At 37.2% G+C, this 26,958-nt stretch overlaps 1 protein-coding gene across 3 annotated transcripts; it reads right to left on the bottom strand.

The window, feature by feature from the left end:
* Positions 1–17: 17 nt before the first annotated feature.
* Positions 18–26,958, bottom strand: si:ch211-130h14.4 (uncharacterized). 3 transcript variants are annotated; one of them, XM_056761566.1, is made up of 11 exons: positions 26,790–26,958; positions 12,444–12,533; positions 12,211–12,340; positions 10,117–10,226; positions 4,871–4,972; positions 3,217–3,303; positions 2,126–2,229; positions 1,234–1,294; positions 938–1,071; positions 741–858; positions 18–669 (listed from the first exon to the last, which is right to left on the bottom strand). In XM_056761566.1, the coding sequence occupies exons 2-11, from the start codon at positions 12,474–12,476 to the stop codon at positions 622–624; spliced, it is 927 nt and encodes a 308-aa protein (XP_056617544.1). In that variant the 5' UTR covers positions 12,477–12,533; positions 26,790–26,958; the 3' UTR covers positions 18–621. The 3 variants fall into 3 exon arrangements, with proteins under 3 accessions (XP_056617544.1, XP_056617542.1, XP_056617543.1); XM_056761564.1 differs by lacking the exon at positions 26,790–26,958 and adding an exon at positions 22,985–23,097; XM_056761565.1 differs by lacking the exon at positions 26,790–26,958 and adding an exon at positions 22,985–23,097 and having other exon boundaries at positions 741–837.

The raw sequence follows: 26,958 nt of genomic DNA, 5'->3' as shown, positions 1-26,958 counted from the left end.
ATGGCCCATTAATAGATTCCCCAAAAAATCATGAGTAAAAGCTCCAGAAACATGCCTGAAAAAATACCAAGAGAACATTTTATTAAATTCTTTGCTAAGGATGACCAAACTGAAGATGATCAAATATAGTTTAAATATTTTAAATGCTTTTAGTCAAAACATAATTCCCATAATTACAATTGTGTTATATTGCAGTTTAGATCAGTTTACTAAGTTTTATGTTGACATAAATTCATGTATTTCTGACTAGACAAATTATTTGATGCAACATAAATAAAAACCAAACTTTAAAATGAATGAATGCAATAAACAAGACACAACTTTCCAATAATGTTGTAGGATGTTTGCATTAACATTAGTGAATACGTTAACTATTAAGAACTAACAGTAAAAATTAACAAATAAATAAAAATAACTGTTTCAGCATTTATTAATTTTCTTAATGTTAATTAGTGCTAATATAATGGTTAGATCATGATGCATTAACTAATGTTAATTAATTAAAATGCTGAAATTAACATGAACTATTAATACAGGCTGTGGATTGTTCAAATGTCTATTGTATGTCTCCTTTATATGGGTACAATTATTATGTCAAAAAGAAGTGCTTTACACAGGACATCAGAGTTCTGCATAATTTGTCCACATCTTCTCTTCAGAGATTTCAACCTGAAATCAAAGTTCAATTTTAAAGTATAATTTATTAATTTATTATTTTTATGGAATGTGAAAACACATACCTCCGTAGCAAGACTAGAACAGAGTTCCTGTATGCACAGTGGGACGTCTGTATCTGATGAATAAGCAGCTTCTGAACTGGAGGATGAGTCTTCTTCCCTTTTCACAGCGAATAACAGACTACAAATACTATTGATACCATTTGCATATAAAATGAAGCCAATATCATGAAAACTGTATATTCACAGTCATTCCTGACCTTATCTGTATATTGGGATTCTCGGTGTGGGATTCTGGTCTCTCAGTTGTGGCTAGAGACCGACATGTGAGGTCTGACTCTGCAGGACTTTTGGACTTCTGAATTTGGACGTAGTGAGGACATTCAAACTCCATCTGCTCGAAACAAATTAGTGTTGAAGGTAAGACCAAATGTTTTCGATGCATATGATTTATTGTTACGTAATCTTCTTGACTCATAATGCTGCTTGAACCCCATTCTTAAGGTAGTTTGCAAAGTTTATTCATAAAGAAAAGTTTGAGTTGTGTGTCACTAACCAATTCTTTGAGGCTGAATCCATCTATGCCCTGCAGACTGAAGCCATTCTTGGCCAATATTCTGAATAAAAATCAAATTAATGATCTATCAATAATTTAATAAATAAAGATTAATAAATGAAAAGAATAAACATGAAAGTAATAAATATTAATAAATATGAAACTGATTTTTCTTATAACCATTAAGATTATTTGGGGATTCACTAGATTTTCAAGACAATTAAGTGAGCCATCCAGAATGTCAGATACAAGTATGTCAGAGAATTTCATAAAGTTCACACATGTTTAACCACCACGCACATGCATAGGGCCCCGACAGCTTGGGGCCCCCTAGTGGGCACAAGGGGTTAATTAATTTGATGCTTTTGTCGCCTGATCGGCCTGCCCTGCGCACAGTACTAAATAAGTCAAAGGCACCTAATAACAGACAGGTTTGAAAAATCAGCTAGGAGGTGGGTTACCCGTTCTTTAAGTCTCAGCAAGTTCATTTACAGTAACTACATGATTTGTGTTCATGCGATTTAGTTTGAATAGTTATTGAAATCTGAAATGTTATACCATTTTAAAGCATTAAAAATTGCCTCACAATTTTTGGCATATAGTGCTGCCCCTGGCATGTAAATACCACCATGAAGAGCACAAATAAGGTATTTGATTCCAGAACAAAAGCTCTTTATATTATACCAAACTTTAAACAATTACGTGTGCTGTTGTGCGGTTCAAAGTCAAATAAATCCAGGTTATATACATAACATATAATTCCATTTAGGCCAACTACTGTTTTGCAACTCAAAGCAAGGCTCAAGTCTTGAGTTTGCTAAGGGCCCCGATAAAAATTTGCCCCTGCCCATATGAGATTATGTTGGAGGTATATGAATAGAAGACATCTCACCTCTGTGTTTCAGCCATGTGAGAGAGTGACAGGTTGTGCATGAGTCTCAGTTTGTGTCGGGTAATTTCAATGTTTCTTGACTTGATCGTTGGCTCATCACTTCTCTGTTTCAAAAATATTATTATAGTCATTCAACAGCAATGTGAAAGACTGACAGCATGACAAGACACATACAAACAATGATAAAAGTTATTTTACAATTTTTCCTAAATGTACAACGATGACGGTTGTATTGCTTGAAAGTGAATCTGAACTTGTCTTTTGCAGTATTTGAGATCTGAATATTACAGGGCACCTTTTCTGTTATTTTCACCTGTTTCTCCCGTTTTCATATTCGGCATATGTATAGTGGAAAACATTTTAAATAATTTATTTTGTGATATAATAAATATCTCAGCTGGGTATTTTGGACACATTCAGCTTTATTTCTCCCCTTTCATTATTTACAGAATAAATCAATAAATCAATTATTACTATTATTTAGATTATTGAAGGGATTATTTAGATTATATAGGTAGATATATTAGTCTATATAGATCTATACTAATACAAAATTACTCAATTTAAAGTTGACTAATATTAGCAGCTTTTAATAAAAAAATGACACAACCTGTCTTTGACAATACTACTGACCTCAGATCGAAACGCGGCAAGTTAAGTAGGCCATACAGCAATGAATCGTAAAAGGGGAGTATGGCGGAAACTGAAGGTTTTGCAATGACAGAAAGACTCAGACTTTGAAGAGACAAGTTTAGCCAATCAATGGTTCTTCCCGGTTTCTTTTGATTGTTATCAGAAATAATCTACAGGCACTCTATTGTTTGTGAATGTGTACTGGAAGTTCATTTGGGGTCACAGATGTGTGCATGTGAATTTATGTTGTTAAGATGAAACAGTCTGTATTGTTATATTTTTAACAATATTTTAATTTGAAATGTAATATCTATAAATAGTCAATTAAAAAAAGAAAATTTTTTGAAATGGTTTCCAATTTTTTTCCATGGCTGTGTTTAGGCCCATATATACTGAATTGCTGATTCTGTTATGCTGAATTAATAAATTCATGTAAATCCGAGATGATGAAATGGTACCAGAAGAGGCATGCTGGTGCTTAACACTTCCAGTAAGGTCGACTGCAGAGCTGAAAATTTTGGCACTTTAAACTCCCGGGTAAAGACCTGTGGATACAAAATATACTGTATATGAGATTTGTTTGGTTCTATATTATTTGTCTTTAATAGTCTAGAACATTTTTTTTTCTGGTTTCTTACACCTAACATAATATCATTGATAAATGTGAAAATTCATCTGAACGACAGGATGCAAGATCTGCCTGTCAACCATTCTAAGCATTCAGGTTTGCTGATGTCTTTGGGGACCAAAAGAGTTTCAATAATATATAATGTGTCGTTTTTAGAAACATTCGATTGCGGAAGTAACAGGTTGCCAGCTCCATTGGGCCGTCTTTGTCCCTGTCTGTATCGGTTGGAGGAAACGTCCGAAGTGTGGACTCTCACAGCTGTTGTGTCACACGGTGCACCTCACTATCATTCAGGACACACAGCGTGTGAAGGCAGACAGACTGAGGTGACGGGAGATGAACGAGACTGCTGAACCCTTCATATAGGTGCTTTCTCAAACACCTCACCTTACGGCTGATGTTTGGGGGAGTTGACAACATCAACAGCTGTAATAAAAAAACCTGTATGCAAATTAATTGTATTATGAATGACAAACAGAGGTAGTATTGTTCAAACTAACCTTGCTAACTCTCTACCTCGCCGATAGGATAGACTTTTACATAACCTGAAGAAAATGGGTGGTGTGAAAGTCACCTCCATGATGTCAGGCGTTCTGGGTGTTGCTAGGTGTTTCTATGTGCTATGATAAGTTGGTGTTTGTGAGATGGTTGCTCGTACTTGCTAAAAAGTATAAACTTTTACACTTGCATCCAGCAAGGTCCACTGGTTTTTACTATATATAAATAATGTAAATAAAGTCAAATATTACTGCTCGTACGATACAATAAAGTATTGAGCTCTAAAGCTGATATGAGTAAACGGACACATTTTCTCACGTGAGTGAGAGATATTTGGACATCTTCAAACACACAACCTTTATTCTCCCACACATGAACACAGTGTCTGTGCATGAGCTGATTGTGTGGGTCTCTTCTGTCAGGTGGATCTGACTGTGTCTCGGCAACTGTCTGCCACCCCCCGTCCTTCAGACCTCAGCTCTGTTTGCACACGTCCACCATGACATGGAGGTGTGAGCTGGATCAACAGGTTCCCCTCTCATCTCATCTGCTCTGCTTCTCTTTTTCATCTCGCTCTCTCACCTTCATGCTGCCTGAACTCTGACTAACAGCCAACAATGTTAACTCCTGAACGCTCTCTTTAGTTCTTCCCGACACTCTTCAAAAATAAAATGGGGTTTTCAGAGCACAAACGTGGTTCAAGATTACACTGATCCAAATTATCTATCAGCAAAACAAATACTTTAAATCTGCTAATGTTTTATTGTGAAACTATAACACCCTGTCTACACCGGACGAGAACCGCGCAACACGTCAGTATGGATAAAATGTTCAAACATAATGAGTTCTAATGTGTTCTATAGTCTTTTATCGTGTTGTGTCACGTCGCGTCTGGTGTAGACATGGTGTAAAAGTAAATTGCTTCGGATGTAAATTGAAAAAAATCGAAATAAAAAAAATCAGAGACATTGTGGTTTGACACTTACTTCTGGAAACATGAGCTCAGTATCTTTCTGTCCCCGGGTCTGTTTGCCATGTAGCTGGCAAGCGTTCGCACCCCCTCCACTCCCTTTCAGTGATGCTGATATCTGTGTGGACAAGAGATGCAAAAAACAACTCATATCTCAGTACATCACCTCTAACTCAGGGTCGTTTTTCACCCCTTGAGACCAATGCAGGGGAAACAAAAAGTTGCATTTATACCAGGGACAGGTCATACATTTTTGAACCGACTGAGTTATGTAATGTCTTATCTAATTCTATTTTATTGAATTGTTTTGGTAGTTCAGTGTTTTTCCGCATTGCTATATAAAAACACCAAAATAAAAAAAAGAGACCATTCTGAGACCATATATTATGGTTTCATCTCAGAATAAAAATATATAAATCTCATTATTAATTCAACCTCATGTGTACGAACAGAATTCAACAATATTCAAAGAATTTATCTGCAAAAACGGATTTTCAAAAATGTTTTGTATTGTGTTTTATGGAAAGTGAAAAAAAAGTTACCTTTTTGTCAGATACCCGAGATGTGACCTCTGCATAACCCATCCAGAGAGTAGTGAACACATGCACAGCAAGTCGTGAACACAGGTTCACCCGGAGCAGTGGGAAGCTAACACTGCTGTACCCGGGAAGCAATACCTTGCTTAAAGGCCACTCAATCATTGCATGCCAGCCCTGAGATTCGAACCAGCAACCTTCTGGTCATGAGTCCAACTCTCTAACCATTAGGCCAAGACTGCCAAGACATGTGTTACTTATCTGTATTTTTTGAGTTATTAATACTTAATCAAAACAACATAACTGCAATCTGATTAATATTAATTGAAATCCATAATAAAAAAAACGTTCTTTTAAAAATTTAGTTCTCTGTTTCTGCAATTAACTCTTCATTCTGTCTCTTTTGAGCTCTGTAATATCTCTGAATGGGGTTTTTATTTTTGGATGAACTATCCCTTTTATATGGGCCGCTTCACCAGCATTGTTTTGCAATGCTATCCCAGTCCACTTGCAATACTAAACCCCCAAAACCAGCCGAGATCAACATTGAGATAATTTCAGCAGGCATATCAATCTGAATGCAGGGTTTACTTAAAGTTCTGTATTGAACTGTTGGTTAAATTTGTATGTTATTGTGCTTTCAGTTAAATTGTCACATTAATTTTAATAATGATAAAGACATGGAACACAATGTCCAGTCATTGTGACTTTGTTCTCCGACCATGACGTTCACCAGGCCTGGGCGATACGTGCGAGCGACCCGAGCGAGCATCGTGTTGTTAATATATTCCTAATGATGTGCTACTTCTCAAGAGGAGCTTTCGAGACAGCCCAGCTCACACCCGATAACACTGCACACCCGGGTGAGGACACACTTTGTCTGCTGGGTGCAAACTGGCCCTCCAAAGTGTCCAGCAGGACAGCATTTACTCACATCACAGTGTAGCAGCTAACAGGCCCGTAACAAGCTTCCACGCGGCACACCGACAGCGAGAACGAGATTCGAGCTCAGAAACAATCCATTGGTGGAGGAAATGAAGATCGTGTAGTAGGTCATAGCTGCGGATTTACATTCCAAACAAACATTCGATTTCATTCTGGAAAAGACACACTTGGGTGTGTAACTGGAAAAAGATGATTAGAACAATTTGTTTGGGGTATTTTTACTTTCAACTCGGCGACGGATGGAGCAATGTTGCTCAGACATATTTTGACTCCATTCAAATAGGTGTGAAATTCAACACTGAAGATAGATATTGTGACTCAGCATCTCTCATAGAAACCAAACAAACTTGGGTAAATATAAAGAGAAACAGGCTCAAATGTATAATTTATGGCACTCAAATATATCTGCTTATGGTCTCTGTTTTAGTGAACATTTATAAGACAAGCTTTATTCTCAGTGTGTAGTTTAGAGTCAGCCATGTTCCCTCATTGGTTAAAGCAGACGTAACACACAGGGTTTCTGCTAATCTCATATTAATCTTGAGTACCTATAGAGCAGTATTGCATACTTTGTATCTTCAAAGATTATTTAGTTTGATCACATATAAAAGATATTAAAGATAGATACAGCTTTACGATTGTTTCTGAAAACATATGGCACGTGCGGGGGGAGGGGTATTGAACTAAAGCACATTGTCAACAAAACACAGATATCAGTTTCACTCACCGCATGCGGTTCATGTCTGACATCTTTTCATGCTGGGACGGCTCCATATATCAGTTTCAAACGATCTTGAAATCCAGCGTTATATCCACAGTTTATATAACATTCATCACCCAAATGCAGTGAACAAACAAACACTTCAACTTCGCTAATGTATACTCTCTCTCTCTCTCCCTCTCTCCTGCACACAAGTGAAAGTGACATCTGCACATGCTCCGTCTCCTGCTCTCCTTGCTCCCGCATTTTTTTTCTGGGAGAATTGTCCAATAAGTTTCTATGTTCGAAAAAAAAATTGAAACCTGTAAGATTGCTTGGGGAGTGTATTGAGCACAGAAATACTAGGTTATACGCCCAACTTGTTTTTTGACAAGTTGACCATGTTAAGCATGAGAAGACGTTTAACATTGTAAAGAACTCAGAATGCATGAAACATGGTTGCAGGGCCGCTTTAACGTTAGCTCTTTTATAGCTCAGGAGATTTACGGGGCCTTACACAATGACAACATATTTTCCTATATAATATTTATCAATATATTAAATCATTTAATACATTTGAAAACAGTGGTGGAGCCAGAGGGAGATCCAAGGTGGACATCCAATTGGCCACCCTGGGTGCCACCCCAAAAATTTATTTTAATTGATATCTGATTTCAACTCTCATTGAACAAAGCTTTTATCTTGACGTTTGGAGGTAGTGTGTGTGACGTGACTTCTCACGAAAGTCAAGGAAGTCGTTCTGTAACAGCATCGTTTACCGCTATCTTTACTCTGTTTAGAACAAAAAAAAGTGTTTGTGTGATGGATTGTTGAGCATGAAATCTGAGATTTCTTTCTGAAGACTGACTAAAAGAGGCAAATAGTCTTGAGAGAGATCCCCTATTTCTTTTATCATTCTATGCAGGTGTACTTCATTCAAACTTTAGAAGTATACACATGAAGGAAGGATTTTAAATTGGTTTCACTCTAGCCTTGGGTTTAGGATTCCTAATAATTGTAGTTTCATTGTAATTCATTGTAGGCTCTATTAATAGATAGTATCGGTTCCCAAAATACAATGTTTGGCAAAAAATGAACATTGAAGGTGAACAAAACCGCCCTCTGAATTCAAGATAAAAGGGGACAAACAGTTGTATTATAAAAAACACACTGACAGTTGAAGGGGAGGAGTTAACGGATGTGGGGTGCATTTTCAGATTATAATTTAAGATTAGGAGGACACACAAATTTTAAAAAGAGAGTGACCCACATTGATAAACTATTTACAATAGACGCTGCAATATTTCATGAAAAAATAGGCATTGTAATTTTCAATTACCCTGGGACTTTAACACCCGAGTATAGATCCTATGTAAGAAAGAGATTCAATACAGTAGTCAGACTCTTTACTGTATAACCCAAAGCCATTGTTTTCTATATGCTTCACGTTTGAATAGCTGATTTTTGTGTTCTTTACAGAATCAAAACAGCAATTAATTCCTTAAGAAACGCTTCTCAGCTTTTTTTGAAGCGTGTAAAATGTTTTCATGTATTCTAATATCTGAAAGTAATAGTGAAGATGACAACATCAAGGGGAATAATCGGCATCAATGATTTTGTATAAATCTTGCAGTCCTATGGAATGAGTATATGTTTTATATTTAAAACATCTGATATGCTGCTCTATCCACATAAGTTTAAAGACACCTCTGGTGCTGCTTCGTCTCTGTGAAGGATTCAACTGTTTTCAATAGTTTCATCATTTATATTTTATAATGTATTACACCTACATACATTTAGAATGACATTAATCTCATTGCGCTGTGTAATTGTTTCGTATACATTTGTTACATTTGTGCCAAACGTCAAGTTAATTATAACTTCTACCTGTAATCTGAAATCCTATTATTTATTTATTTATAATTCGATCCCAGGTCAGCGTTACACACAACATTTCTGTCATGGTCTGTGGCCCCCCAAAAGTTGCCTTGGCCACACCAATGGCCACCCCATTTATAAACCTCTAGCTCCGCCACTGTTTGAAAATGTATAGAATGATAAAAAAAATTTACAGGTACAATATTACAGTATATTGAATAATAAATCATTGCTGCTTTTCATATATTGAAAAATATAGCCACTTGGTTCCATTAGACAGGTATGTATTATGTAACATATTGCATTATATTTTCCATTATACTCCTACTTTATTTTTATTAAGGAAGTTCTCATTACTAAGTTTAAATATTGTAGAAAGAAAAATAGAAATGTATAGAGCTGCGACATACATGTGGATTGTACGGTGGAGCTCAGATGAGAAACGTTCGAGTTCTTATTGACTTTCACAGAGACTTTGGCATCTTGGAGCACAATTGGAGACATTGTTGAGTTTTCTTTTGAAACTTTAGACGACTTTACTTAAAAGAGATTACTGGCCTTTTCTTAAGGATAATGTCAGCAAAATCTCAATTTGAGATAATTATATTAAATATCAAGGAGATTCTTTGGAGGAAGAGAAGTCGCAGAGGTGAAGACGACATTGCTGAAACCTTTGTTGTTTAGAGAAAGCTCTTATCCAAACAACTCAAGTCATCCCAAAAAAAAAATTGACTTTTGTGTGTGAAATGAATTAGACATTCTCTCCTGGGTGATGTTTGTCCATGATGTGCTAACCGAATGACAGCCTCCTCCACTACATTTAGCGGAGGGGAGAGGAGGGAGGGGTCCTGTTTGGTCATCTCACTGCTATGTGAACAATCAATTCTCTTTTCCCATAGACTTGTGCTTTAACTGCCTTCCAGCAGAAGGCGTGTTTGTGTAAGGCCAGCAGGGCAAATTGCATGGGGAGGGAAAAGAGTTGAAACAAGGACTCTTCAACCCCAATGGCATTATAAGCCATCATACCAATCCTTACATTTTAGCATTTCACAGGCTTGATGTAAACCGAATGAAATTAAATTGGTTAAATGATATATGAAGTCAAAAGAGTCAATAAAGTCAACACTACTTTATTTTCTTATTCTTGTTTTGTTCAGACAAGTTTTATTCATAATTCAACCGAAGTTTAGTTAAGAAACTTACATGATCCTGTTGTGATGCAGTTTCTTCAGGTGAGATGTGAAGTTTTGGAATTTTTCTTTTGTCGTTGTGTTTCAGTACATCTTCAAGAGTCACATAAGTGCCGCTGAGCTCTGCCAGCATAAAAAGACAATAGATACAACTGAAACTCCTAAAATACTACAGATTCATCCTTCATGGACTATATTTTTAGGATGGAACTGACTCATGGCATGAAACAGTGAAAACACTGTTATGATTAACCAATATTTTGCAAAAATATGTATCTATTGACCAAATTCTGTGCATCACCAATAGAAGTAAAAGTACACATTTCTTTATCGAGAGAAAATGTAAATACATTATAACACATATGTTGATTTAACCCTTATATGTTGTAAGTCAATTCTCTTAAAACACTGGCTACCCTAACTTTTAATTGTTCTGTTTTGATGTATTTAACATAACAACAAAAATTTATATACAAAAAGCTAGAATGCTTTCTTTCCAACCTTTTAAAAAAAGGGGTTAACAAAATTTTCATTAATCAAAAATATACATATTTTTGTAACGTTTGTCAAGTATTGATATAAAAAAAATATTCTGTGAAGTAATTCTTTGTCGTTTTACTTAGTGTGATTTTTTGGAAATTGCATTGAATCCAATAAAGGTCGATTTGACCCAGTCCATAAAGAATGTTTTAATTAAGAATAATGAATGAATAATGAGAATATGAGGTTAAAAAGCTCTAGTTATGATTTACTACAATCTGCTTTCACCGCGGTGACACTAGGTTTAGGGGTGAGCTTTCAATATTGCATCATGTGAAAACCACACAGGTTTTACAATTCACATTTTACAAATTCGGATGAATTAGTGACCTCATAAAATAAAGTAACAAATTCCCAAGAGATCAGTTGGCAAGTGAATGTATTGTATGTTCTTTGGGCTATATTAATTTAACCAGACATGTTTTAATCATATGTGACCCTGGAGGACAAAACCAGTCTTAAATGCAGGGTGGGTGATCATGTACTGGATTTTTTTTTATCAGGTTGGTTGGAAATCTCTTTGTATCCTGATAGCAATCAAGAAGTATTGTGGTCAAATAATATTTATATCATCTGTGAAAGGCGTAGGACCAAAAAACGTTCGCCCAATCAAAACATTCTGGCCGAACACTGTGACTGGTCATGTGTACATTTTCGCACAACGTATTTTGCATACAACTGCGGCTGCGCACCCTGTTCATGCAGACATCTTACATCATCAGCCATTCACATCCGCTGTGTTAATGTAGGCAGAATGGCGGAAAAAATCAGCAACTATCAAACTTTCCTGCGGAACCGACAAGTAAATCTACAAAACGAAAGTCAGTTTCTGAAAGAGCAGTGACGAAATATCATCTGGATCATGAAAGATGAAAACTCAAATTAACATCAGTTCAGCATTTACATGATGGAGACCGCTCAGGCAGGCAAAAGATCTGAAAGACGATACCATAGTTCATGCTTCCAGAAGAATTTAATGGATTTAGTTTGTTATGTGAATTAAAAAATACAATCATGTGTTTGGAGGATCCGTGGCTTTGGATGGCAAATAGCATGAAGGGTGGGATTATAATTTCAGTGCTAGTAGGCTAAAATTAGCACCTTTCCAAATCATCCACCACACCTTTAAGGGTAAATTTTTTTAAATTGAGATTTATGCATAATCTGAAAGCTCAAGAAATAAGATTTCTATTGATATATGGTATGGTAGGATGGGACCATATCTGGTGGAACAGCAACTGTTTACAAAGATGGAATCTGAGGGTGCAAAAAAAGATAATATTGAGAAAATTGCCTTTGAAGTTGTTAGTCTGAGGCACTGTAGCTGGCCATCCAAACACAAAAATAAAGTATTATACATCTACAGTTGGAAATTGATCAAATATCTCCATGGAACATGATCTTTTCTTAAAATCCTAATGATTATTGGCATAAAAGAAAAATCCGTTATTTTTACCCCTACAATGTATTTTTGGCGATTACTAAAAATGTTCCCGTGATACTTAAGACCGGTTTTGTTGTCCATGGGTCACATGCTGTTTTTGGTATGTTTCTATAGTGCTCTCACTCATGGCCTGTAGTTGTTCCTCTAGGTGATATATGCTCCTGTGCTGCTCCAGCCAGACCCTGAACACCTCCTGCTCGCGGTGACTCTGGAGAAACCCCAGTCGGGTCAGCTGTCTCTGCAGTGCCACAATCTCATGAAGACCAAAACATGAGATGAGACAAAGAAATAATGTGTTTGTACCCATTTTCTCACTTGAAGAACACATCCTAATGCAACTGAAAGCAGGGTCTCACCAGGTAGTGACGTGTTTTAGGTAATGACTTCATGAATGTGTCATCGTGTGTGAGTGTTGATCTGGTCAATATTTTAGTAGTTTCTTTCTTCTGTGACAGAATGAGCATATGGAGAAAAAATACAAAATATGAAAAAATCTAATATCTGACTTAATGAATATTTTTAATGATAACTACATCATGCATTGAAGACTGCTCTTTCATTTGTACAGACCTATAACGTTTATATTTCATTCTTAATACACAATAGATTCTCAGAGTCGTGACTACTTGTCTTTTTTCATTGATAGGTGACTTGAGTTGAGTTTGAGAATAACACTCAAGGCAAATGGTCAACTATGAGTTACATGTGAGATCTTTTCCCAATGCTTTCTAGGAAAACCATCAAGATATTATAAAGATACCAGTTCACATCTTATGGGAATGGTCTTTTAGTGGGACAGGGATCCCCCAGTACACGAAACAAACGAGAAGTAAACATTCAACCACAGGAAGCCATTTACAGCAACGGGGACCAATTAGGCCCCAGCATGTGTCCGTGGCTCCCAGCTCATCGTGATGAAGTCTGGACAAAGTTTCTTGGCCTGGTCTGAGGAAACAACAGGGCAGTTTCATTTGCTCAGCAATTTGTAGCAAAGATTTCCTACTGACAGGCCCATAAAGTCCTTTACAGCCTTCCTTTGTCCAGCCCTCCAGTGCTGGTCATTAGAGCTCGCAGTTATAGCCCGCCGAAGAAGTCTTGCTTTTATAGGAGGAGATTGATAAGACAGAGACCCCACCCCCACATCCTCCCCCCCCCCACTACCTCTCATTGTCCTCAAGCCAGACGGCCAAAATCAAAGTCAATCACAAGTCCACACCAACTGCCTCCCACATAATACAATGAGATGCTTCCTCACTTCAAAGTATCACCGAGAGACACATCATTACACTACACTCCTTGTTGTTTTGCACATTTTCGCTGAAATTTAAGAGGAAATGCTCCTCAGATGTTTCTTTTTATAGCGTATAAAGTTCTGCATTGAGTTATTTTTTATGCCTCGTGTAAAGTCAACAAATCTGCAAAGCTCCCATAAGGGGACAGTCCACCCAAAATATAAAAATTAGGGCGGTCAAACGATTAATCACGAAAAAATTGCATCCAGAATAAAAGTGTGTTTACACTATATATCTGTGTTCTGTGCATAATAGTTTTGTATTTATTGACACATACATGCATATAGTTAAGATAAATCAAAAAATGAATAAATATTTATATATAATTTCAATATAAACAAATAATGTAAATATTTCCTAAATATTTATTCATGTGTTTGTATTTATAAATATACAATTAATATGCACAGTGCAAAGACATATATTATGTAAACACAAACATTTATTCTGGATGATTAATCGCAATTAATCTTTGACAGCTCTAATAAAAATCCTTTCACCATTAATTTACACTCCTTTTATTCAAACCTGTTTGTGTGGAAAACAAAAAAGATATTTTGAGAAATGACTCCGTGGTTTTGTGTCCGTATACTGTGTTAGGTTATATGAGACTAGTCTTCTTTCTGATTGCACTTATGCTTTTGTTGTACTTATGCTGTCCTAATTGCTTCCATTATCTACCCCACTTGTAAGTCGCTTTGGATAAAAGCGTCTGCTAAATGACTAAATGTAAATGTAATGTGTCCATCCATTGGAAGTCAATGGGGTCCAATGTTTTTTGGTTTGGGCCTACCGACATTCTTCAAAATATCAAATATCAAAATATGAAAGTCATACGGGTTTGAAATGACATAAGTGTGGTTCTCTTTCAACAGTAAAAAGCCTCTCTCTCTGTGCCGTGATGTGGACACCCACAGTAAAAAAAACACACAAGCAGTGTTGCATAATTCTCCATACAGTCGCAGTTTGTCAAACAGTCATGAATATTTTAACACAGAGACTTCCTGTCATGCTCTGATGGAGAGAAAGGAAATGGTCAGGTTTATTTGAAATGTTAATAGCAGGATGATGTGATAGTGACTGACACAGGAGGTGTAGGCCTATGTGTATGCATGTGTTGGGGGGTGTGCTTGGCTTTGACATGTCAGACATCAAAGGATTGGTTTTCGTCAACTAACTCTTTTCTAACTAACTCTTTCATGACAACTTTGATTAAGAATATATCCGTCTTTATTTTGGTAAAATTATATAAATATTGTTTTATTTATTTTGGACTTGATTTAGGGTAATGTAAGGTAAAAAAAACTATAATATCAAAGATTCTTGTTAAATGGTGCAAAAAAGCATATCTAAAGACTGCCATCTGCTGGTAAAATATAGTTATTGCAGCTATTTATTATTTTCTGTCAGTTTAGTAAGTATAATAATGAGTTCAAACGGCTTATACATGTGTAGGTCCTTGTGAAGATCTGGAAATACTTGGTGTAGCTCTTACGCTCTTGTCTTTAAACTTTTTCCTTCAGTATTATGTGGTGTACTGCAGTGACGGAACGTCTGTTAAATTGTGCGTTCTGTTGTGTGTCTCTAGATGGCGCTGGAGGAGAAGAAACAAAGTTTTCATTTGATACTGGAAGCAATCACTAACTGGTAAGAAACTGTCGGTTATACAGAAAACACAACTCATAATATTTTTAATAAACATTTGTTTCCGTAAGTCTCTGCTTTTATGGACAGTTTCTAAGCATTTATTTAGCAATTCATGTTGGTTTTATATCAATGGCATCATGACCACTATTTTAAATGGCACTGAATTGTTATTACCATATACACTATGGCTGATATACAAATGTTTTTTATTTAGTTCTTATAATATTACTAATTACTTCCATTTTAATAATATATTGTTGGTTTAGCTGCTGTATGACTAAGTGCATAAAGGATTTTCTCAGCTGACCTTAAATGGGTGATATGACACTGCTAAAACGAATAATATCGTTTGTTAACGATGTAATGCAATGTTTAAACACGATTTAAGGTTTAAAAAAGGCTGTATTTTTCACATACCGTGCCTGTTTGTATCTCCTCTCTGCCCCGGCTCTCTAAAACGCGTGGCTCTTTCACAAAGCTCATCGCTGTGAAAAGCGAGGTGTGCTATTATTGGCCAGTTAACCAGTGCGTAGTGATTGGTCAAATACTACAAGTGTGTGACGGAAATGTAACACCTCTCACAATATTTGAAACATCCCAGTGGGCAATTGATGTTAAATAGACATCAAATTGACGTCAAACATCGGCATCAAAGAATTGGTCAAAAATGCAAATCAAATCGATGTCAAAATTTGACATCAAATTGACATCAAATTTTGACGTTAATTTGATTAGCAATTTCTTTTACATTTTTTAACAAATTGATGTCCTATTCTAGACCAATAAATAATGAAACAACAGTACTTAATGTAAGACATGTTTTATTAAATACAATCAGCTACAATTCCAGAAATTTAAAATGTTCTTAAACCACTAATAAATATAAAATCCTCCTTGAATTACATTTAAATTAATATATAAATATTAAGTGATCTGGAAAAAGCCATCACATGACAAAATTGTACATATTACAGGTTTTGATATCATATGAAAGCTCTCAAGCCCTTTCCATTTGTTAAAAACATTTACATTTACGTGTAGTTATTTAGCAGATGCTTTTATCCAAAGCGACTTACAGTGCACTTATTACAGGGACAATCCCCCTGGAGCAACACACTGGTGGTGGCTACTAGGATAGAACCAGCAACCTTTTGATTTACCAGTTCAGTGGTTTAACCCACTAGACCACCCACTCCATAAAAACAATTTGTAAATTAAATAAAAACAGTTTTGGAAAGGGCTTAATAGCTTTCATATGATACTAAAACCAGTATTTTTTATTTCACCATGTGATGGGTTTTCCCAGATCATATCCCAAATGAACAAAAATAATTTTGATAAACAATTGGCTTAAGGCCTACTTATTCAGAATCCTTCTTCAGCCCTGAGCCATCCATATTCATTGTTGACATCAATTTGTTTGTAAGAATTCTGAAAAAAAAGACAACCATATCAGTATTCAATGATTGTTAAGATTGTTGAACAATACAACTAAGTGACCAGAACAGCTGAGAAGTTTTCCTTTGAGCACAGTAACACAAATGGTCATTGAACCAGCTTTTGGTACCTTTAGTAGTGTGGACCTTCTACCAGGACATTTTAGAACACTTCATCAGTGTGTATCAAATTATGAATTATAATTATGGGTATGTTTCGCTTTGTCGCATAGCATCGGTAAAGAGATTCAAATGAGGGCATTTTTATTTTATCCGAATATTAATTGCAAAACTAACATTACTCACTGACATTTCTAAATCGTTAACTCAACGTTACACGCTTAATGGATCGCACATTAACATTACCTCAGAAATCTTCACGGTACTTCTGGCGGGATATTTCAATTCACCAGATTCTAATATATCACCAAGTCATATATTTCATCAAAACACAATCTTCTAGGTTTTCAAAGTTACCCAATATAACGTATTTTTTATTCCATGAGATGTTTATTACTCACCTGATAAAAAGAGACAACCTTCTCCAATGCTTCGACCGCATAGCAAACACTGGCCTCTACGCAAGACGTGATGACGTACGTTTCAACGGTCAACGTAGTAAATCCTCCAAATATTTTTATAAATTTTATATTTTTACGTGTATGTATAAAATAATATGTTATACTACATTTGCATCAAATTTCACACAAAAAATAAATTAATTGTTGTAGTCCATTCACTAACTTCAGCTGCTGAGAAACCCGGAAATGTGAAATAGGCCATGGCGCCGTCTACAGGTGGTATTAAGAAATACATAAGACAGATAATAAATGGGCATTGTAGGCCCAACATTTTTCATAATAAAATTAATGATTAATTAATGATTATTAATAAAAAATTAAGGAAAAATAAAAATTTATAAAAAATAATAAAAAAGTTATAAGAGTTTTTTGACTAAAATGAACATGAAGTTGTAATACTGTAAAAATGGTACATACATTATAAGGTATTACAATTTTATGAGTATTTTCAATTACAGCAATGTTTTTCTAATTTTACAGTAATATAATATCACTATAAATAACAAAAATAAGGATACATAATACTTTATGTGGGGTTACAGCAAAAATGCTGCTTTTGTTTTTAATATTTTAAATTGTAATTACATCTGAATGTATTATTGGCAAATCAGTATATTTTCTTGTAAAATTTAACAATCACTGTTTCCTTTTATTTCAGCATGAGTATTTACATACTTTTAAAAAAAGTGTTTTTTACCACAGAAGTTACAGCAGTCCACTTTCATGTACAAATCCAACAACTGCTTCAAAAGATGTGACAAATAGATGCATTTTGAGGGGCCAGTTAGAAGAAAAATGCTATTTCAACTGGATTTACATTGATGTCAATATGATGTCAATACAACATCAAATGAATGCCTATAATGCAACGTTGATTTGACGTCATTTCAATGTCAAACATATTGGGCTATACTTACATTAACCAATTTCAGTATGGGATAAACCTCATATTTTCACCTCATTAAAAACCTTGAAGAATTTAATGTATGATTTGAATTTGAAATGATGTGGTGCACCATCTTGATCAAATCTTGTCTGAAATTTGACATCAAATTGACATCGAGGTGCCCGCTGGGATCACATTCCAAAGCAATTGTACTGACAGGTACACCATGTCAAGGTCTGACAAGGGAGAACCCAATCGCAGGCAGACAAGGGGATGAAGGGGTTAAACAGATATTTATTGAGACACAAGACTATACAAAAGGTAAAACAAAACCCACGAGGGGCAAAACAACACAGGATAAAACTATTAACTAAGACAAGGACACAGACTGACTAAACAAAGAAAATAAAAACTTAGGACAACACTAGATTATACTGACAGAACACGTAGCACAAAGCACACAAGGACACGGCTTGAGACTGCATAGCCAAGAGATCAAACACAGACACGGTACAGCTTACACGTACAATGAACGATCACAGGATAATGAACACGAGGATGTTTTAAAGTGGACAAACAAAGGATAATTAATAGGGACTAGGTGACAAAGATCATACACTAAGGGAACGCTAACGAGACGAAAAGGGCGGGAAACAGTGGCGGAGCCAGAGGGCTAGTTGGGGTGGCAATTGCCAGCCCAGACGAAGTCCTTGTCACCCCTGTTGCCACCCCGCTGAAAATATTACACAGTTAGATTTTTACGAACATTTCCCAAATCTCCCAGCGGACGTGAATGCATCCTTACGCAGCACGCACAAGCGTGCAGCCGCAGCGTGCTGTTGCTGCTACACTTTTCATTGGTTAAGCTGACACGCAGCACTTTCGTGACGTGCTCCAAACGACTCCAAAACAACGCCGACAGCTCACGGGATCGATGAAGAGCATGTTGCTGGTATGTACGGCTTTTATTGGTATTAAATTAAACGAAGTAGTGTTTAAACGGGAAGTAAGGGAGACGTTGCACTTTAGTGCTTAGCATTAATACTTCATGAGCATTACTAGTCGTAAAACTGGCTGACTAATACTGTCACGCCTGCGTGAATATGCTTAAAACATGTCGTTAGCAAATGTTCAGCAACAATCACAGACATTAGGTAGGCTTATTCATATTGGCACGTGTAATGCAGCACTTATCTTAGTATAACAGACCGTTGTCATGAAAAACAGAGCGTTGCCATGGACGTAGGATTCTAACCGTAGAGACCGAACGGACTATTTTCTTTAGCGGAAGCAATATAAATAGTTTTTGAATCAATAAACTCCCTTCTAAATCAATATGTTGTGTCAAATTATTTATTTATTTGGTAGGTAGCCATGTAATAAGCGGGATAATGTATAGCGAGGTGGTTGTTATAGCGAATACAACCCCTTCAGGCTGATTTAAGATCCCTCCGCTTCACGCCGGGCTCCTAAACAGCCTGTCGGTGTTGTATTCGCTATAACAACCGCCACGCTATACATTATCCCTTACTTAACATAACATGTCTAGATGTCTTTAAGCAATTTTCCTTGTGTTGTCAAATAGGCTAGACCTCAATATACTCAGGTTTTGTCGTCATGTATTACTTTAGTAACTACATTTCGTTACACTGTACCTGTATATGTGTAATGACAATAAAGTTGAATCTAATCTAATCTAATCTAGTATTTATATTATTAGTAACGGTGTACTCATGGTAAATAATAACAAGCAAATTGTTCCAAATTATGGTTTGTTCATGAGGTGTGTAAAACATTTTGCTTCATCTCACCAGAACCGCAGAATTATGCTGTTCTGAATCTGAATGTTTGTATTTGTGAACTTGGTGGTGCCATACCATGTGTAGATGCAGGTTATACCTGGTACAACTATTGAAGTTTATCATTAGAGTCAGTGTTAAAGGGCTCTATGTTTTTTTTTGTATTGTTGTTCTACTATTATTCTTGTAGTACATGTTTGAATGTGTACAACTGCCTACTCCTGCCTTGTTTTGACAGGTCCAAGTTTACCTCAGTTTTTTCTCATGGACTTGATTAGTCCAAGGAGCACTTTGAATACTTATTGTTCTATTTTTGCTGTATACTTAATACATATATAATTGTGTACATTTTGGAAAATAAACAACTTTAATTTAATCTATATACATTCCATTCCATTTTCTACCGCTTATCCGAACTACCTCGGGTCACGGGGAGCCTGCGCCTATCTCAGGAGTCATCGGGCATCAAGGCAGGATACACCCTGGATGGAGTGCCAACCCATCGCAGGGCACACACACTCTCTCATTCACTCACGCACTCACACCCTATGGACAATTTTTCCAGAGATGCCAATCAACCTACCATGCATGTCTTTGGACCAGGGGAGGAAACCGGAGTACCCGGAGGAAACCCCCGAGGCACGGGGAGAACATGCAAACTCCACACACACACAAGTCGGAAGTGGGAATCAAACCCCCAACCCTGGAGGTGTGAGGCGAACGTGCTAACCACTAAGCCACCGTGCCCCCCATCTATATACATTTTGTGGAAAATAATTTATTTTTACCTTGCCACCCCTTTGCCACCCCTGTTTTTAAAGTGTAGCTCCGCCACTGCCGGGAAACACAGACGAGACACGAGAAAGCGCATGACAAGCCAATACAAGGAAAGCCATGTCTTTCTCACACAAAACCCAAAGGCTATGCCATGACTCCGCTGAAAGACCAAAAATAAACATGATAGCGGAATCATGACAACCTTACTTGCATATGCATTTGGGTGGTCTTAGTCAAATCATACCACGAACTGACGTATATTTGTGGGGTTGTGGTTACACAATGCGCTTCAGGTAGGTCTAGGTGAGCATTTGCTTTTAGATAGAATTAATCTTTTGTTTCGAGACTTTCATTTTTGCAATTTTACCTGTCTAATACATGCATGGGCAACTAATTACAACCAAAGACACCGAAAAACACATATTAGTGCCATATGACCCCTTAAACATGTTAATAGGCTGGATAAGAAAAAATGCAATTGACTCCGGGGTAACAGCACAGATTTTATCATTTGGTGGCTCAAATACCCATGTGAGATCTCTCTTCAAATTTGTAAAGCATTTGTTTTTAGTGCATGATTTTTCATAAACAGGTAAGTACCATTTTCAGGATTGTCACATCCATAACGCTGCATATTCCTCATAAATGGACACATGAAAAATTATATAAAGTATTTCATGTTCTATAAAGAGGCATCCCTTCTCCATTCATTGGGTATTATTGCTTCAGGATTGTGCCTTTTATTTTACAGAAATCCTACAAAGTTTATCGTCTCCCAAAAAACAAGTCCTGTTTTTGTCACATCCAGAACACATGTTTATTTCCCTTTTTTAAATCCATCCATCCATGTTCTTCCACTTATCCGGGGCCGGGTCGCGGGGGCAGCAGTCTAAGCAGGGATGCCCAGACTTCCCTCTCCCAAAGAGGGAAGCGTTCACCGAAGCGTTCCCAGGCCAGCCGGGAGACATAGTCCCTCCAGCGTGTCCTAGGTCTTCCCCGGGGTCTCCTCCCGATGGGACCTGCCCGGAACACCTTCCCGGGAAGGCGTCCAGGGGGCATCCGGAAAAGATGCCCGAGCCACCTCAGCTGGCCTCTCTCGATGTGGAGGAGCAGTGGATCTACTCTGAGCTCCTCCCGAGCGACCGAGCTTCTCACCCTAACTCTAAGGGATCGCCCAGCCACCCTGTGGAGAAAGCTCATTTCGGCCGCCTGTATCCGGGACCTTTTCCTTTCGGTCATGACCCACAGCTCATGACCATAGGTGAGAGTAGGAACGTAGATTGACCGGTAAATCGAGAGCTTCGCCTTACGGCTGAGCTCCTTCTTCACCAAAACAGACCGGTTCAGCGACCACATTACTGCAGAAGCTGCACCGATCCGTCTGTCAATCTCCCGTTCCATCCTTCTCTCACTCGTGAACAAGACCCCCAGATACTTGAACTCCTCCACTTGAGGCAGGAACTCTCCACCTACCTGAAGTGGGCAAGCCACCCTTTTCCGACTGAGAACCATGGCCTCAGATTTGGAGGTGCTGATTCTCATCCCAGCCGCTTCACACTCGGCTGCAAACCGTCCCAGTGCATGCTGAAGGTCCTGGTCTGATGGGGCCATCATGACGACATCATCCGCAAAGAGCAGAGATGAAATCATGTGGTCCCCAAACCCGATGTCCTCCGGCCCCTGGCTGCGCCTAGAAATTCTGTCCAAAAAAATTATGAAGAGAATCTGCGACAAAGGGCAGCCCCGCCGGAGTCCAACATGCACCGGAAACAAGTCTGACTTACTGCCGGCAATGCGAACCAAGTTCCTGCTCCGGTCGTACAGGGACCGGATAGCCCTAAGCAAAGGGTCCCGAATCCCACACTCCCGGAGTACCCTCCACAAGATGCCGCGAGGGACACAGTCGAATGCCTTCTCCAAATCCACAAAACACATGTGGATTGGTTGGGCAAACTCCCATGAACCTTCCAGCACCCTAGAGAGGGTACAGAGCTGGTCCAGTGTTCCACTACCGGGACGAAAACCACACTGTTTCTCCTTAATCTGTGGTTCTACCATCGGCCGGATTCTCCTCTCCAGTACCCTGGCATAGACTTTTTTAAATATATATATATTTTTCATAGACAGACATCTTTTGATGTTTAGACTCTATCATCAAGGGTTCAGTAAATTATAAACTGATGGTTCAATATTATCGTAACAAATTCATTCTCTGAACATTTTTATGTCATGTTTTATAACGCTGGAATTGCCCTTCATTCAATTCAAATATAAAGCAGCTTTACGTACAGCTTACGTTAACAGAAGTTTAGAGGTATAATTATTCAAAATATATCAAAATAGAATGGTAATATTGCAATTTTTCAGTGAGCATTGTTTAAACTTGTCAGTTTTATGTTTGTAGGCCTCATAGGACTGTTCTATGAGCAGTGATAGGCATGTAGTCATATTTACTGGTAGTATCAAATGATGACAGTACCTGATCTAGAAGAACTTTCCATTTGCTCTTAATTACTTGATCAGGATTCACAGCATCAGCTAGAGTCATGACCATCTGTCTCTTTCTGTTGGATCTGTGATGTCCTCTCTGCCTGTGAGAGTCAGATCCCTTTTGAAGAGAGAAAACACTCAAGTGACAAGACACAACTTGAGAGGCAATGCACACATTTTCTAAAATGTTCTAAAATGGCTAAAAGTGGAAATATGAAGCAATGGTAAAGAAGATGCTGAATAATAACACAGCTTCTGAAAATGCTTAAAATCTCCCTTAACCATGAAATAATTGATAACAAAAATGTCTTCAAAATAGTAATTGTAATATCAAATTTTGCATTGTCTGAAGTGCATTTTCCTGGTTGGGCCTGGGTTTCCTCTAGGTTTTTATCTCCATTGGAGTGTTTGCACACTGTTTTCTACTGTTTGACTGATCGGGGGATCAGGCTTCTGACATCAGCTTTAGAATTTAAAGTTTTCGTATTTATTAATATTACTTTCAAATGTATAAATTCTGCTTCATTCATTTATTTATTATTACATATAGGAATTTACTGTCCGTATAATATTTGACCTGTGTTTCTCTCTTTTATCTTAAAGGGGTCATATGGCATGAACATGTGTTTTTCTGTGTCTTTAATGTGTTTTAAGTTGCCCATGCATGTATTAGACACGTTACATTGCAAAAATAAAAGTGTGTGAACAAAAGATGCATTCTATTTAAAAGCGAACACTCACCCAGACCTGCCTGAAACGCCTCGTGTAACCACACCCCCACAAATCTATGTCAGTTGGTGGTGTGACTTGAGTAATACCGCCCAAATTTATGCAAGTAAGGTGGGCATACTTATAAATCTCATTGTATCGTCGCAGCCGCAGTTGTGTCGTGAAGATGCTGTGTGTTTCATTGTGAAAAGAAAGCCTCTTTGTCTGCCCTTCCGAAAGATGAGACAACTAAAAATGAATGGTTACATTTTATAAACAATCCGAATATTCAAATGTGTGCAGCGAGTTTCACAGATGATTGCTTCATGAACCTGTGAGAGATCAAGGCCGGCTGTGCACGAAAGCTTTTGTTATAAAGTGGGGCAATTCCAACCATAACAACTTCACAAGGACAGTCTGGTGCTTTAGATTCACAGTCTGTTAGTATATTTTCATTGTAAAAGACTTTGTTACAGACTAATGCGATTTGAGTTTGTAGTGTGTTTTTAACATATGTAGTTTCTTTTGAGTGATCTGCAAATGCAGACACACGCACAATGTGAAAAAAGACATTAAAGTCCTAATAATAAGTATTTATTTCCCAAAAAGAGAAAACTAGGCATGAAAGAGCCAAACTTTCAAAACCACTACAATTTTGTGTGATATTGTTTCTACGGTATGAGCTGTGCTTACACAAAAATACATAATTAAGTCATGTAATTTAATGTTTGATGTTTAGGCCTAATATATCGGCCATGACAAAAACATTTTTTTTGAAAGAGTTTTATGAATTTAAGTCTTAATTTTGAGCTGTCATACTGTACATGTTCTATGAATGTTGGTTGACAATGAAATGTATTTGTGTCAAGTTGAAAAGTTGTGGCAACAATCAAATACAGCTGAAACATCTTGGAATTTTATTTTTCTTATACAATCTATAAAGTAAGTGAGTGAATGAGTGAGTGTGTGTGCCCTGCGATGGGTTGGCACTCCATCCAGGGTGTATCCTGCCTTGATGCCCGATGACTCCTGAGATAGGCACAGGCTCCCCGTGACCCGAGGTAGTTCGGATAAAGCGGTAGAAAATGGAATGGAATGGAATCTATAAAGTATTCAGAGAAATGACAAAACTGTTTTGATGTCAGTCTCAGCTCCGCTTCCGCTTCTGTTATATCCCAGCACCTCAATACAAGACTGGTCAGAACAGATCATTCCTTCCTGTCATTTCTTATGTGACACTGGACTCTTATCATGACGGGCACTTATTGTTAAACAGCTCTTCTCGTGCACGGCTGACTCTGGAATGCTCTCAAACAGTTGACAGGTGCAAAACTAGTTACGCTTTCACATGTTTTAAATGAGTTGCATAGTTTAGAAGGTCTCAGACCACATTCATTCGGTGTTACCCGTAGATACGGAATAATGTTTAACAGATGGTATTACATATACTGCCTGTCATGAGTCATTTTCCATTGTCGGCATTATGCAAAATAGGTGAAATTTGAAGCTAACAGTGCTCTCTGACATTCTTCCTGTGAATTCTTCCAAGTGGCACAATGCTGTATTCTCTTAAAAAGGTGCCTAAAGGTTTTTCCATGTCATAGAAGAACCTTTTGGTTCCATAAAGAACCTTTAACATCTGAAGAACCTTTCTGTTTCACAAAGAGTTGTTTGTGGTGAAAAAAGTTATTCAGATTATAAAAAAGCGAGAAAGAGATGGTTCTTTAAAGAACCTTTGGCTGAATGGTTCTTTGTGAAACTAAAAATGGTTCTTCTACGGCATCGATGTGAAGAACGCTTTAAGCACTCTTATTTTTAAGAGTGTTGGTGTCCTAAATTGAAAATATTCACATCTGCTGACCCTCATACCAGAATTCACTCCTAAAAATAAGTGCTTCACGATATACCTTTTTTGTCTAAATAGTCCCATAAAGAACCTTTAACATCCAAAGAACATTTCCATCTCACAAAAAGTTATTTCTGGTGAAAACATTTTTTTCAGATAATAAATGGTGAGAAAGAGGTGGTTCTTTAAAGAACCTTTGACTAAATGGTTCTTTTTGGAACCAAAAATGGTTATTCTATGTCATCGCTGTGAAGAACCTTTTAAGCACCTTTATTATTAAGAGTATATGGTCATAATAGACTCCTGTCAAAAATGTTCCCACATTAACTTCAAATAGACCCCCTAAACAATCTGTGACTGACAGAATTAAATCACAGGGACATTGCAGTCTGGGTACAAAGAGTCAAACAAAATGTGCCAATGAAATTGCAAAAGAAAAGTGGAAAGAACTTGTAAATGTAACCAGAGGACTGTGTTGCTGGTTGTAACCATAGGGACCAATACGGCTATACAGCGGATGAGAACACAAAACAATGGGATTTAATAAGGGTTAGAGATGATGTAAGACGAATAAAAGAGTCCATCTGAACCCAGGCATCAATCCACAAATTCAGAAACGGCTGCAGATGGGTCTGAAAACAATACTAGCATAATATACTATTTGTTTAATTTAGCAAAAAATGAAGTGTTCAAAGTTTTGTTTTCCAGTCAACTGACACAAAATTACCTGATGGTATAAGTGGAAAGAAAATGTAAGGCTAGAACTTGTAGTCTTGCTTAAAATGGCAACGATGTGTATTTTTTTATTATACTCATTATAATGGATGCAGTTGGTTATAATTGAACAGGTTCACACATACCTTTTCGGGACACTGTGCTGACAGGTAAGAGTCCATGATGGGTTGAAATGAGCTAACAGAATGAGCATGCAGTCTTCATAGTGAGCTATCAGATGTGAATGTGTCACTTTTAACATTTCTTTAATTCAACTGCAATGTTTTTAAAGTAGCTACATTTCATTTGCTGTAATTAGTCGGCATATTGAATCGCTTTTAAATCTTCTTATTTCAGTATACTCAACTGTTTCATTGGAGTTTGAATCATACAAATTTAGTTCATTATCAGCTACCAATGTTCACGTTTTGGACACAACACGCGAATAAGCGTATTTTTTACTTGTTACATTCCAAACTTTACCACATTTAGGATCACGCATGAATTAAACGTAAAAAATCCTTACCAGACATGCAGCAAAAGTCGTCTCTATGAAGCTTTAATATCTTATTGTACATTATCACACGCAACTCGAATGCGCTTCCTAAATGTATAACGACGATAGGAATTTGTCTTTCTCTGATTCTACAGACTTCTTTTCTCGCGACATGTGCGTGCGTGGCGGTGAAGGCTCA

The sequence above is a fragment of the Triplophysa dalaica genome, chromosome 11 (assembly GCF_015846415.1).
Source record: "Triplophysa dalaica isolate WHDGS20190420 chromosome 11, ASM1584641v1, whole genome shotgun sequence".
Taxonomy (NCBI): Eukaryota; Metazoa; Chordata; class Actinopteri; order Cypriniformes; family Nemacheilidae; genus Triplophysa; species Triplophysa dalaica.
This window is presented reverse-complemented; position numbering and strand designations above follow the sequence as displayed.

Bases quoted from the DNA above. Each gene is read 5' to 3' on its own strand.
- si:ch211-130h14.4 (XM_056761564.1), bottom strand. From the start codon at position 23,059: ATGGTCATGACTCTAGCTGATGCTGTGAATCCTGATCAAGTAATTAAG. The intron at 2,230-3,216 runs GTACCATTTCAT...TTTTTGAAACAG, and splicing joins GCACCAGCATGCCTCTTCTG to AGAAGTGATGAGCCAACGAT. The intron at 1,295-2,125 runs GTGAGATGTCTT...ATTTTTATTCAG, and splicing joins CACATGGCTGAAACACAGAG to AATATTGGCCAAGAATGGCT.